General features: G+C 44.9%; 1 protein-coding gene and 1 long non-coding RNA gene across 2 annotated transcripts in view; both read left to right on the forward strand.

Annotated features, from left to right (window-relative positions):
• Positions 1–3,797, forward strand: part of LOC138146427 (uncharacterized) — a 4,809-nt gene extending 1,012 nt beyond the window's left edge. Inside the window, exon 2 of the long non-coding RNA XR_011164478.1 lies at positions 3,561–3,797. This is a non-coding gene — a long non-coding RNA (uncharacterized lncRNA). The remainder of the gene's footprint in view (positions 1–3,560) is intronic.
• A 2,044-nt stretch (positions 3,798–5,841) lies between these two features.
• LRMDA (leucine rich melanocyte differentiation associated) overlaps positions 5,842–14,132 on the forward strand; it is a 1,350,008-nt gene continuing 1,341,717 nt past the window's right edge. Inside the window, exon 1 of the mRNA XM_069068315.1 lies at positions 5,842–6,689. Coding sequence (XP_068924416.1) covers positions 6,384–6,689 — 306 coding nt within the window. The 5' untranslated portion in view covers positions 5,842–6,383. The remainder of the gene's footprint in view (positions 6,690–14,132) is intronic.

Below are 14,132 nucleotides of genomic sequence, written 5' to 3' on the forward strand. Positions count from 1 at the left end.
GAGAGAGAGAGAGAGAGAGAGAGAGAGAGAGAGAGAGAGAGAGAGCAGATCACGAAGAGAGTCTTCTTGTATCTGTGTTTCTGAGAGTGAGTCTGCAATGTGTCTCTGTGTGTCTCCGCCTGGAACAGCTGTTGGGCTCCCAGGACTGAGGGACAGCTCTCCGGTCCCGCAGTCTCTGTCCGACCTCCCCAAGCAGAGCTAGGAGATTAATGGGCGTGAGGAGGAGTCAGCTGTGGGAAGGGGAAAGAAGGAGGGGGACTGGCCTCTCCGGGAACTAGAAGTGGGAGGGGGGAGAGAACCCATGAGACCAGTGTCTTAGGTACAGTGGTGGGGATCTGAAAAAGAGAAGGGGGCAGCAGTTACGCGAGTTAGGGAGAACTCCAGGGAACCGTTCCCATCCCTAACCCCTTCATTTCTGCAACTGAGGGAGATTGCCTTTATCCCCTCGCTCCAGTCATTTCTTCTTGTTTCCTCGGTTAAACACAGTCTCTAATCTCTTTCACTTCATAGAGATGCGAGGACCTTCTAGCGCTCCTCACAGCCCCTGGCCTTCTAGCGCCGTTAGGAATTGGAGTGGAGAAAGGAACTCCCTACTTGTCTAGGCCCTTCAGCCTGTGTGTGTATGTATGTATGTGTGTGTGTGTGTGTGTGTAAGACACACATACACACAGAACGACGTGTACCTTTATAGGAATCCGTTCGTCTCTGCAGCGTGCGTCTCTTTGTGCTGTGTGCCTTTCTAAATTTCTCTGTGGGTCTGAATTACGTTGTGTTTATGGTTTGTGTATTTTCTTTTAAGAAAATAACATGCAAAAAGAGAAGAATGGGGTGCGCTGATTCGCCCGTTCATTTGGAAGGAATTCGGAAGAAGGTCCTCAAGTCTAGTGCACCTAACAAAAAAAGTGTGGGGGAGGCCAAAGAAGGGAACTTGGGTGGAGATGGGGGGAGAAATTAATTACCTCGCTTCAGGCCACACTCTCCTTCCCCCTTCGGTACCAGCTATTGGCCGGGGTGTCAAGCCGATTTTATTTGCACACAATGGAAATGATTTGTTTTCTCAGAAAAAGGAGTGGGCTGGCAGATATTTGAGGAGAGGGGGGAGGAGGAGGAAGAAGAAGGGGAGAGAGAGGCAGAAGGAAAAAAAAGTTTGAAAACGCCTTGAACTATTCACTGTCGAGATGGCTAATCAGTATTGAGGCTGGAGGGCAGGCGGGCAGCCTTTCAATGCCGCTTCCCTTTCATCTCAGGCTCGATGGAGGCGCTCAATTAAAAGCCTATCAGTTTGTAAGTAAATCAACGCCTATCAGAGTTGTCACATCAAACAAAACGATTATTATTGCAGCCCGCCTCCCCTATTAATCTCCCTCTAAGATAATCCGCTTGACAGGTCAGGCCCGGCGAGCTGGAAACCCTGGCCCAGAGCGCCCAAAAAATCCCGGACCGGCGCCTCTCCCCACCCCCCACCCCCACCGCCACCCTCACCCCAAGCGTCCTCCTGTGAGGAGGAGGAAGAGGAAGATGGAGGAAGCCTATAACCAAGCAACCCATTCCTCTGCCAGTTTGTCCAGACCTGAAGATGTTTTTGGATCTGAAAATTAAACTATTGTTGTTTCACTGTTCAGTCAGCCGTCCTGGGGTCTCTCAACAGCTGTTCTTCGCTCTTAGGGGTTGGGTGTGAGGAGAGAAAAGGGAAACACCAAGACCTTGAGACCTGGCTGTCCCTACCTTACCTGGGCACGCCTCTCAGTTTCAGACTCTCCCCCTTTCCTGGTCCCTTTTTTCGCCTTTCTCTATTTTTTCTCCTCCCCACGTCCCTCTCTTTTTCTTCTTCCCTTTTCTCCTCCTTTCTTCTTTTTCATTTCTTTGCCTTCTTTCTCTCCTTCCCTCTCTCCTCTCATCTCCCAGGCTTGCCAGCGAAAGAAATATTTATCCTTTTCTCTAGCTCTCTCACAGATCTATGCATAGTCTGTCTTATCATCATAGATAATGCATTATTTTCATAGTCCGGGTTGCTTTGCCTTCCTCTTGCAGGAAAGCCGAATTCGGAAACTCTGTATTTTCTAGGGACGCACTGTCATGCCCTTTGGAATTTATTTCAAAGGCAGTGCTTAATTTTTTTTTTTTTTGGGGGGGGTGCGAACCTTCCCATATAAAAGGTCTTGGTTGTGGTATGTGTGGGAGAAGATTGGAACAGAAAGGTTATGAAATCGTGTTGCAGTATATATTGAATTATCATTTAATGATATTATATTAACAAAGCTGACGTGTTTCTTTTTGTTGGAGTTTCTTTTTGGTCCCCGGGGCTTTTTCTCTATACTTGGTCTTTCTTCAGCCCTAAGGGGATGCTTATGTGGAAGAATGAGGAGCACTTAACATTTACAAAATAAATACAAGATTTAGAACTGAGAATTATGGGCTGGGCCTTAGTTCCCCCAAGCAGTGCTAAATGTACTCCTTATGTCGCCTTAGGGGTTCTAGCATTTCCTTCAAACACCGGCACAAACCCGACCTGCTCGTTTGTCAACTTTCCCAGTCCCTAATCCAAATATGCTTGAAAGCCCCTGGCCCCAAGACTTGGTCCCCGCTCACTCTTGTAAGCCTGAGTCTAAATTCTCTTTTCTGAGAATAGTGTGTGAGATTGGATGGGATTTGGGGTGGGGGTAGAAATGTGTCTGAAGTTTGGAGGATTCTCAGTTCTGTACCCTGATCTTCAAACCCCACTTTTCAGACTGGACTAGAATTCATAGGCTCTAACTCTCTTAGCAATCTGGTGTCCAAAAGCTCTTAAAACTCGCTAGCATTTCTCAAGTAGAAACACACTATCCTTATGCTACCTATTCGATATATCGAATATAATATACCTATGCTATTATGCACATTAAGGTGTCGCCAGATTATTATACGCATGAGAACATATAGAAAATCACTAAGCTAGGTGTAGTACACTTTGGCAATCATTTAAATACTTGATATTGAACCAGATATACGTTCTATTCATACCTTCCCTTAGTTATATATAGAGAGCTGCATTCATTAAACATCTGTCCTCACATAGATATCTGTGTAGCTGGATTATAGCGCACACTGACGCTATATAACTATTTATGTAGCTAGACACATTGTATACTTGCCCATTCTGAGAATATCTATATAACTGGACATGTTAAACTTATGCAGTTATTTAAGTGTCTATTTAGAGGCTGTATCTAGCCCAGATTTATTATATCTACAAAATTACTGCATTAAGATTCTTTATCGATTCTGATCTTTTACATCTAGTTATAATCTTGATTTTTAAGATATATTATAGTCCTGCTCCTATATGTACGTTCAGAGCAAGTGTGTCATATGTGAATTTAAATACCTAGAGCTATCTAATTAATATCGTATCTGGACATTTATATGCATATTTGTATTTTATCATTTATATTTCCGTACTTTCCCTAGGAATCACGCTTTTAATATGCTTAATCATGTCAGTTTTTAAAATAGTGTCTACCTAGATGCAATGAGTTCTGTATATATCTGAATAAATCTAGGTCTCCCATTTATTTCTCTAGCTTTCTCTACCGACCCGGGTACTGAGAGACCTATTCCCAGCCGGCAGTCGAGCTCAGGACGCGGGGCTTGGAATTTCTCAGTCGGCAGAGCAGAGCAGAGCGCACTCGCTCAGCCTTAGGCTTCGAGGGAGGCGGGACAAGGATTCCTCGGCAGCTTTTCGTCGGTGCCAGTGAAGAGGAAATCAAGTCCTGACTTCCCCAGTGGAAAAAATAAAAACAAAACCCAACAATAGCAAAGCCCCCTCTGAATTTTCAGACACTGATCCTGCCTTCTCACCCTCGTAAGTTTCCAGCAGAGTTTGGGGAAAGGCTTTTTAAAGAAACAACGTTGGCAAGACATAGGTGGTCGGGGCAGGAAGAGAGATGTCCGCGGGGAGTGTGTGATAGGGGTGGGGGGAACAGCGGAGGGAGGAAGGGAGGGACAGGATGGATACTCTGGGAAGGTTTTGGTCACCCGGGGTCACGGGGTAGAGTCTGCCGGGAATAAATTCACAAGCATCCCTCTCTTCTGCCTTGCCTTCTCTACGTTCTCTTGCTTTCCTTCTTTTATCTGTCCTTAAGAAGAAAAAAAAAGGTTTACAAGTAGACATTTATTACCAAGATTTGAATGCATCTGGTGTGTGTAGCGGGGAGGGGAGGGGCGGGGGACGCACTATTTTTTAAAAGTTAGAAATAACCTCAGCGCCCCGAAGGTTCTGTGTGTGTATGGGGCGGGGGGCGTGCAGCTCCCAGCGTTTCTTGCTTCTTTGGAAGAAGGCACCGTGTTCGCCTTCGAGATTGCTTTGTGTGTCTTCCTTAAGAGACACACAAAACGAAAGAAACTTCATCGGGGACCGCAAAAGAACTTCTTTGCCTCGTAGTCTTGAGATAAATTCCCAAACCTGAGTCGCAGACTCAATCCCTCCCTTCTTTCTGCCCCAACCCTCCAAGGAGATGGGTGTCCCTTCCCCAAACCCCAAGGCCCGGGTGCTGAAGCCTCTCCGGGGTGGAGAGTCCTAGAGAGGAAAAGCGAGAAATATCTGATTAAGAAAATAAAGCTGCCTGCCGTGTCCTTCTCCCTGATTTACTCATACGCTCTCCCCCACCGCCTGCCCTAGCTCTGGCCTCCCAGAAGAGCCTAAAACTCAACCCCCCCCCCGCCCCCTCCATCCCCGCCCAGTCTCGGCAGGCCCCCTTTCTCTCTGAAGTCTCCTTCCCTCATCCCAACCTAGCCCACTCTCCTTCCTGGGAAAGGGGCACTTTCCCTCCGGGAGACTGCGGGGTAATAGCAAAAGAAGTGGCAGGGATGTTTTATTTTTTTCATTTTTATTTTATTTTTAAAGGAGATGGAAGCTTAAAATAGGCGGGCCGGTTGCTCTCTGGCCGGGGGTCTGCGGGCAGCAGCAGCTCCTCTCGGGTCGGGGCGGGGGCGCAGAGTAGCGCAGGGCTGGGGGGCGGCGGTATCTCTGCGGTGCCTGTCATGGGGGCGGCCGCGGCGGCTGAGTGATGAGGGCAGAGAAGGGCGCCCATAAATCGTGGGTGTCAGGGCGAAAAACTCTCTTTATTGTCTGCGTGATGGATGGGCCCGGGGACGAGACACCAAATACTTCGTATCGCCCTTAAATGGGAACACATTTTCCGCGGCCATAATTCATGTTTTTTAAATAGAAAGTTTGAAATGTTGCCTATATTTCACCCGCCCTGACATATTTATGAATCGCTCCCTGCATGCAAATATCATTATTTAAAGCGCCGGGGAGACCGTGGGGGGAGGGGAGGAGCGGACTGCAGGGGTGTTTATGTGTGTGTGGGGGGGTTGTGTGTGTGGGGTGCCTAACTCCCTAAACTCAACAATGAATAGGAGGTGGGGGGAGAGGGATACCGTCACTGGTCCCCAAATTCTCAGTACAAACATCCTCACTTGGATCTGAGGACCAGGGAAAAGTGACGACGGAAGAAGTTTGTAAAGGTTCAGTACGCACCCCCACGGGGCTACCGACTCCAGGACTCCCCTACACGGCTCCCAGCTCTGTACTGAATGCTGGGTCAAATCCAAAAAGACAAAACAAACAAAACCCCCAAACAACCAACCCCAAATTAAAACCACCCCCGGCTCCCCACCAATAATAACCCAACATTTTTTTCATTCAATCAATTCTTTATTGATTTTGGTTCCTGCAGACTGGCGGGGCGCTGTCATTTCCCTACCCGCACCTCAGGCCTTGAGAGCTGGGAACCTAGGGAAGTGGGGGCCACCCCCCTAGCGCTGCCGCCCCAGGACTCTTCCTGAACTCCTTCCAATTACTCAATCAGGCTGATCCTCTTTACACTCCCTCCCCCCCCCCCCCCCCCCCCCCCACACACACACCCGGCAGCGGGCTCAGCAGCTGCAGCTCCAACCAGAAGAAGGGCATTAAAAATGAATGAATGAAAGAATGAATGAAACCCAAACTCATAAGCCCCCTCTGATGCTCCCCCCTCCAAAAAGAAAAGAAAAGAAATCCTACCATGCCGATTAGCGGTCCTCCCCCGTCCCAGCTACTTCTCTATTTCCGTTATTGAGGAAAAATTTCGCAAAATGAATTAAAGTGATCCCTGGGCTATTCCCTACCTATCCCCCTTCCCCTTAGGCCCCCAGCCGAGAACATCCCCACGTGGACCGCTGAGTTGTGATGACTTTACCTGCGGGTCTCCCCGGAGGCTGCTCCTGCCCAAGCCACAGGGAGGGAAGTAGGGAGAGTGAAAGAGGTAAAAGCAGACCCAGAGACAGACGTACAGACCGACGCGCACACGAAGAAATGTCTCCTCTCTCCCCTCCCCACGGGACGTTGGGACCCTGGTCAAATGGGTACGGAGAACCCGGCAAGCCAGGAGGGGAAACCCGGGAAAGGCAAGGAAGGGAAGAGGGGGAAGCCGGCAGGCTGGGAGGAGGGAAGGGGGACCAGCGACACTTCCGCTAGGGGAGGGTGCTGCCCTGTGACGCGAGCCGGGCCCTCCCCTTCGCTGCCGGTACTCAGCCTTCTAAGCCTGCCTCCTTTGGTTCTCGGCACCTCCTCCTTGGCTCAACTAGGGGCCGCCCCGCACCTCCAGTCCCGGCTGGCCCGCTGGGAGCTGCAGAAATTCGCTGTTTCCCTCTATCCCACCTGGGAGGTAAGTTTCCGTGTTTGTTAAATAAGATTAACGTCTAAACATGCCTGCCTAGCTCTCCATTCTGGCAAATGTGACTCTGGACTAGACCGACATCTCTAATGACCCACCCTGGTTCAGCCCCCTGATTCGGTACCCTACTCACCCCGGGTTAGGACAAAAAGTCCCATCAAGAATGTGGGGATGAACTTCTGGATTGGAACGCCTACGTCTTTTATACTGAGGAGACTTACTTTTGTCTTCTGCACCTACACCTTCTAATCTTCCTGCCCTAATACCCCCACCAAAATTGACAGTGTCCTCATTCTTCAAATTTCTCTAGAGCATCTAGTCTGAATTTCTCCTTTTCTCCATCATTCAACTTTGTATTAAATTTGCACATATTTTGTATCCCTCCAGCTCCTTTAGAATGTAAACTTCTTGGATGCAGAGACTATCTTTTTTTTTTTTCATCTTTGTATCTCAGAAATAGATCTCATTCATTCACTCATGCATACATTCATTCAACAAGCATTTATTAATTGTGGCACACTGGATGGAGTGCCAGCATCCATGGCAAGAAGACGTTGGTTTAAACCCTGCCTCTGACACAGACTAGCTATGTGTCCCTGGGCGAGTCAACTAACCCCACAGTACAACTTTCTAAGGATGTAAATGTCAGAGAATTGGACTAAGAGAGTGAATTTCCTCACTGGGAGGCCCTATATACCCATGAAATCACAGGTTGGACCCCCCCCCCCAAGTGCCAGGTATAAGGATAAAAAGACAAAATACAGAAAGATCCCTTCCCTAAAGGAGGGAATATGTACACAGATTATACACACATATGAGTGTATGTATACATACATGTATGCATACATACATACAGTAGTTTCTGGGAAACAAGAGTCTGCTAGCACTTGGGTGGTAGGTGGGTGGGTGGGAAAAACCATAGGCCTTTTATAGGAGGTGGCAAAGCACCCGGTACAAAATTAGAAGACCTTTGAAAAATGTTTGTTGAATTAAATTGAACAATCTTTCCAAAGCCCTTCAGGCCAAGCTATTGGGTATATTACCCTTGATCCCTGTCATTATGGTAGGAGTAAGGAGATTAGATCCTAGATTTTGGGGTATCTACCCCTATGGTGAAAACCAGACAGGAAATCTATATCATTAATCTATCAAATATTTGTTGTGAATTTATTAGGTCTAAGACACAGGTCCTGTGGTGGATAAATAAAAATAGAGCCTACCCTACAGTCTAATTGGGTAGATGAAGCTTAGACACATTAAAAAAAAAAAAAGGTCAGCATAGAACCATAGAGAACTCTGCATTTAGAGTCAGACAATCTAAGTTTGAATCTGGTTCTGCCACTTCCTATCTGTGTGACCTTGGCCAACTCACTTTATCTGGATGAACATTAGTTTCCTCATCTGCAAAATGAGAAGAGTTGATAATATGACTGTACATGCTACAGTTACTTTTAAACTCATTTTCATTTTATAGATGAGGAAATTGAGGCTGAGGCTTGCCCAGCATCATAAAACTAGGAAATGCCTGAAATGGGATTTAAACCCAAGTCTCTCTAATTTAAATCCAAGTCCAGCTCCCTCTCCACTATGCCAGGCTGCCTCTCATTTGAAGGTGAAACGAGAGACTTTGGGCTTAGGTGTCCTTTCAAGTTTCTAAGTTTAAGGAGGCTACTGGTTGAATATGACAGGAGCTGACTTAGTACTGATTCCTCCTTCAGAGGAGGGATCAATCACTGTGGGGTGGGGATGGTTAGGGAAGAAATTCACATTTGAGTTGCAATGCTAAAGGATGCATAGAGAAGAGTGAGAAGAAGATTGTAGTCTGGGTAGTAGAAACATTTGAGGGTATGGGAGAGGGGGAATCAGTTTTCCCAGCTGTACCCCATTCTTGCCCTCTTATATTCTCAGTCTCTCCTCTCAGCATCACTGGCTCTTTTTTGACTCTGGAGGTGACCCAACCCATTTCACTTGACTACTAAGAAAGCAGAGATTCCCTCACCTGTACTGGCAGAGGTATGGAAAAATCCCATCAGTTCATCCCAGACAAGGTGGAAAGTTTTCAGAAGGAACTTTTACAAGAAACCCAAGGAAAACAAAAGAAAACTAACAGAAACCATAGTCTGGCCCCAGATTGACTCAGCTTGCATAGTTTATGGAATGCCACCACCCCTTAGTTTCTTTCATTTTAACTCTTTGTGGGGGGGGGACAAAGCTAAACAAAAGCACATAAATCTTCTGGCCTGAGGTAGGTTTGAGTTGGCACTGCTTTTAGATAAGTAGGGGAGGGCCCTCTCTCACTTGCAGAACCTGTTCTCAGTCTTATTTTTTGTGTTTGGGTCCTCTCTGTAACAGCTCCTTTCCCTTGCCCAGATAGTGTTGTAAAGCCACTACATATCTGCCCTGACCCTCCCCAATCCTGGGTTGTAGAAGGAACTCCCTCAACCAGCTGCCCAAAATTCTGTCCTCTTCTCTGACCACCATGTCTTGACTTTGTAGACTCCTCCTTTGCCCTTGGTCTGTAAGGCTCTATGGGGTCATGTCCCTGGATCATGCTACCCTTCCCCTGGCCTATTCTCTCTATCCTATTTGATTTCCTTAGAGCATATTCATTAGGTGAGAAAGCTGATTCTACCTGATGGTAAACCCTGACTTCTCCCTTTATTGGTTCAAAATTAGTATCTGGGGAATAGTTGTAATTAGCAGCCATCCTGATGGCAAACACCATCTTCTCCAGCCTATTGGTTACACCTCAACTCCTTCCAATGGTGAGAAATAGATCCCCAGTCCTTTTTTTTTTCTGTTTCAAAGCCCTCAGGCTCTGTTGGATCATTAGCTTTCCTGTCTGAAAGATTCCTCCAGCCTTCATCTTACTGGTAAAACAGGAATCTTCAACAGCTCTTGAGCTCATTTTTTTCATCTCAGGTTTGTAACTCTACCACTTTTCCAGATTCTCTCTAATGGTTCATCCCCAGGTACCCCCACTTACTCAGTTACTCACCTAAGAGTGAGTAGCCTTTCAGATTCATAATAGCCTTTTTGTATAAAATACAGCATAATTCATATACAGCAAAATTAAATGACATAATTTACATAAGGATAATTAGAGTCCTAATTCCAATTGCTTGGGAGTCAAGTTTGGGTGATACAACTTCGTAATTCTTTTTTTTGTCTTTTTGGAGGGTGGAAGGCAGGACAATTGGGGTTAAGTGACTTGCTCAAGGTCACATAGCTAGTAAGTGTTTAGTGTCTGAGGCTGGATTTGAATTTAGGTCCTCCTGATTCCAGGGCCTGTGCTGTATTCATTGTACCACCTAGCTGACCCCTGTATTTTTAAAATATAATAATAGGTAACCCTTATACAGGGTGTCCCAAAAGTTTTAGTGTAGTTTTAAACTTTAATAGGTTTAAGCTGCTTTAAGAATTTTGGGACACCTTGTAGGAAGCTCTAATATATGCTAAGCACTTCAGGTACACTATCTCATTGATTTTTACAACAACCCTGTGAAGTAGGTAATACCTAATTATAATCCCCATTTCACAGGTGAAAACACTGAATCTCAGTGTTAAGTGGCATCCATGATCATACAGATATTTGTCAGAGACAGCATTCAGGTCTAAAGCTTCTGGATTCTCATCAAGCCCTCTATCTACTATGGAACAGTCTCCATATTAAACTGAGACGGATTTTCCTGTTTGGCTTGTAAGCTCTCTCGGATGGTAATTATTTCAGAGTCACAAATCATAAGTACAATGCTCAGCAATGAGATATTGAGTTGGGAGTCTATCACCAAACCAAATTGGCTGTCTAAATGACAACAAATCAACACCTTAACAATGCTAGTTCTATAAGACAGCTGGTCAATTGCTTTGGACTTCAAGACTTTATGAATCAAGAATGTAATATGGTAGCTCCCAAGGCTAATGTAATCTTGAACTGCATTCAAGAAAGGGGAAATACCCCAAATAACAGAAGTGATGGGCCCATTATACTCTGGTTCTAATCAAACTACATCCAGGATATTGTGTCTAGTTCTAGGTGCCATATTTTAGTAAGGAGACTGAAAAGATGGAGTACACCCAGAGAATGGTGACTGAGGTGATAAGAGAATAGAAACTATGCCAGTTCAAATCAGTTCAAAGAACTTCATCTGTTCATCTTAGACCTGAGGAGAAGACTTAGGGGGCCCATGAAATCTGTCTTCAAATATATTAAAGGTTATCTTGTAGAAGAGAGATTAGATTTATTCCACTTGGCCCCAGAGGGCAGAAATTGTAACAATGGGGGGAGGTTGCTATCCAAAGGCAGAAAGGAATGCCTTGGGGAGATAGTAAGGTCTTCCTCACTAGAGCACTTGAAGTAGGTGCCAGGATAACTACTGGTTGGGAATGTTTTAGAGAGGGATCCTATTCAAAAATGCGTTGAGTTAGATAACCTCTGAGCTTCCTTCTGACTTCTGTGATTCTGTAAAGTGAAAATATCAGCTAGTCACTGATCAGTCGATTCAATTAAAATGTTTGATCTGGTTGTGATTAGAGACAGACTGACTTCTCCTTACCTCCCTCCCCCATCATTGAGTCACAACTGGCAAGTATAGCTCAACAGATAGCCAAGAACATGGTCAAGATAGACCACCTAGGTTAGGGTAAGGGAAGCATATATGTTTCCTAGAGAAAAGATACAAGCAGAAAGCATTTTTTTCTCTTGCAGGTAATGGGGTAGTAACTAGGAATACAGGATTTCACAACTCTCCTTTGACCTTCCTCTACCCTTCAGAACCAGATGTGATTCTTTCTATTCCCCCTAAAGTTTTGTCACCTTGACTCAGTTTTCTCGCTCCTGCTGGCCCTTCTTAGCCCTCTCCCTCTCCACTTCTACTCCAGTTAGGGTTTTATTTTTTGGAGAAAAAGGTGAAGCAATTTAGGAAGGAGATTGGAGCAATTTCCATGTCCCTTTCATTGTCTTGTTCTCCTGGGGATTGGTCTTTGGGGCTCTAAGGTGGCTATCTGACCTTGGATAGAGTCTTGTCCAGCCTCCAAAGCTCAGAGTCATGTTTGATCTCTCCTCCTCCTCCTCCTCCTTCAGCCTCTTTATCTAATCATTTTCTAAATCCTGTTCCTTCTTTGAAATGCCTCTTGCTAAATCGAGCAGAGGACAGGGCAGGGAAAAGGGAAAAGACAGAATGGAAAGACTACAAAACCAGGACAGGTAGAAATAATACACTCCATTATTTTAGATGTATGATACTTCATTTCAGATGTAAGGGGGGGAGGTAACATAAACTACGTTCAAGCTTTCCCCTCCATTCCCACTGCTCCCACCCTAGTGCAGACCCTTATCCTTTCTCAGCTGAGCCTTTTATCTGGTTTCTTTGTTTTTTTGGACCTAGTCGCTTCAACTGATCCCAATTATCTCCAATAGACTTATCTTCCTTAAACTACACTAAGGACGCAATATTATTTTGAAAACAAACACTCTTCAAAGGTTTCCCTCTTGCCTAAAGCATTTTTAAGGACTTGTGATTTCCATGGGTTAAGGAACTCTCTTTGACAATGCAAATCAACAAATACTTGGTGATTTCATAGGGAACTCCCAGTGAGGAAATTCCCTCTACTAGTCTCAAAACCCCCTCAGCAATTTATAGCACTAGAGAGTTCCCTGAGGTCACTCTCATTAAATGATTTGCCCAAGATCACACACCAACTATACGGTAGATGCTGGTCTTGAACTCAGAATTTTTTAGACTCTAAAGCTGGCCCAGTATCTTCTATGCCATGCTTCCTTCTCTGCCTAAAAGATTAAAGTCCAAAATTTTTATCCTCCACTATCTGTTGACAATCTACTTTTCCTTCTTTTCTTTTCTCCTTCTTCCTCCCTCGCTCCCTCCCCCCTCTATCTTCCTTCCTTCCTTCCTTTCAGATTAACTTGTTTATTTTAGTCTTCAGCATTCATTTCCACAAGATTTCGAGTTCCAAATTTTCTCCCCATCTCTCCCCTCCTCCCCCCAAGATGGCATGCATTCTTATTACCCCTTCCCCTATTCTGCCCTCCCTTCTATCACTCAACCTACTTTTCCAAAAAACCATTTGCTGATACTCCCTGGCACAAGACTTCTCCAGTTAGATAAACATGGCGTCTGGATTCTTACCTCCATGACTTTGCCCACGTCATTCCTCTTCCCTTTTATTATCTCCCTCTTTCTTCTGCCTAGCAAAATCATCTTTATCCTACAAGATGCTTTATCCTAAAAGATCCTTCTCCCTAGAATCATAAAATTTTGGAGCTGGAAGAGACTTTAAAGATTAACTAGCCCAACCTTCTTATTTTACAGATGAGGAAACTGAGACCCATAGTGGTATAAGGACTTGCCCATGGTCACAGAGTGACAGAACCAGTACCAGATCTCATTCTCCTGTGTTCTTTTCACCACATCAATCACCTTTGCTGAGAAATTGTTATAGTGGCCTCCTTCCATGGAACTCCCATACTCCCTATTGTCTCTATAGCTTATATTAATTCTCAAATATATCCTGCTTTTTCATATCTGTATTGTTTTCTGCCTCTCCTAATTATTTTTGTATTATTTGATTTTTATGTGTATCTGCTCTGTTTTCCCAATTGAACTATACTTTTTTAAAGGGTAGGGATCAAGTTTTTTATGCCTTTGTATTTCCCTGAATGTCCAGAATAATGCCAGGAACATAGCAGACATTCATTTGTCAGATCAATGAATTCTTTAAGATGCTAGTTTTCAATCAGGGAGGCAACATGGTATAGTACTGGCTTTGGAGTCAAGAGAAACCTGAATTCAAATTTTCCCTCTGACACTGGATGACCATTTCCAAGTCACTTAAGTTTCATGAAACTTTGTTCATCTGTTAAGATTGGGATAATAATACTTATTTCCATCACCAAGTAAGAGAACATCAATAAAATAAATAGTAAAGTTCTCTGGGAATATAGTCTATTATTAAACTCAGGGAATGTTGCTGAGCAGAGAGACTAATTGGGCAGCTAAATTTGAGTGGGACAGAAAAAAGAAGACCTGGACCTTTCAGAAAACCCATTCAATGAAGTCTTCTTATGGCCCTCCTAATACTAGAGCCCTAATTACTCTTCCCAGCTGGGGAGCAGCATTGGGTAGTGGTTCTGGCATCAAAGGACCTGTGTTGAAATTCTCCCTCTGATGCCCATTACCTTTGTGGCTCTGGGCAAGTCACATACTCTCCCTGGGCCTGTTTTCTCATCTGTAAATGAGGGGATTAGATTAAATGGTCTTTCAAAGCCCTCTATGTGTAGGAACCTATGATGATTCAACAATTCCCTCCAGGAGCAACGCTGAGTCCAGAGAAATCACCTGGCTGCCATTTTTTTTCTAGTGGACACCTCCCCCACACCCCCATCAGCAAAGGCGGCTCCAGAAAGACATTCTCTCT

This window comes from Petaurus breviceps, unplaced genomic scaffold, assembly GCF_028583685.1.
Source record: "Petaurus breviceps papuanus isolate PSGF00001 unplaced genomic scaffold, PetGlider_PUasm1.0 90762, whole genome shotgun sequence".
Lineage (NCBI taxonomy): Eukaryota > Metazoa > Chordata > Mammalia > Diprotodontia > Petauridae > Petaurus > Petaurus breviceps.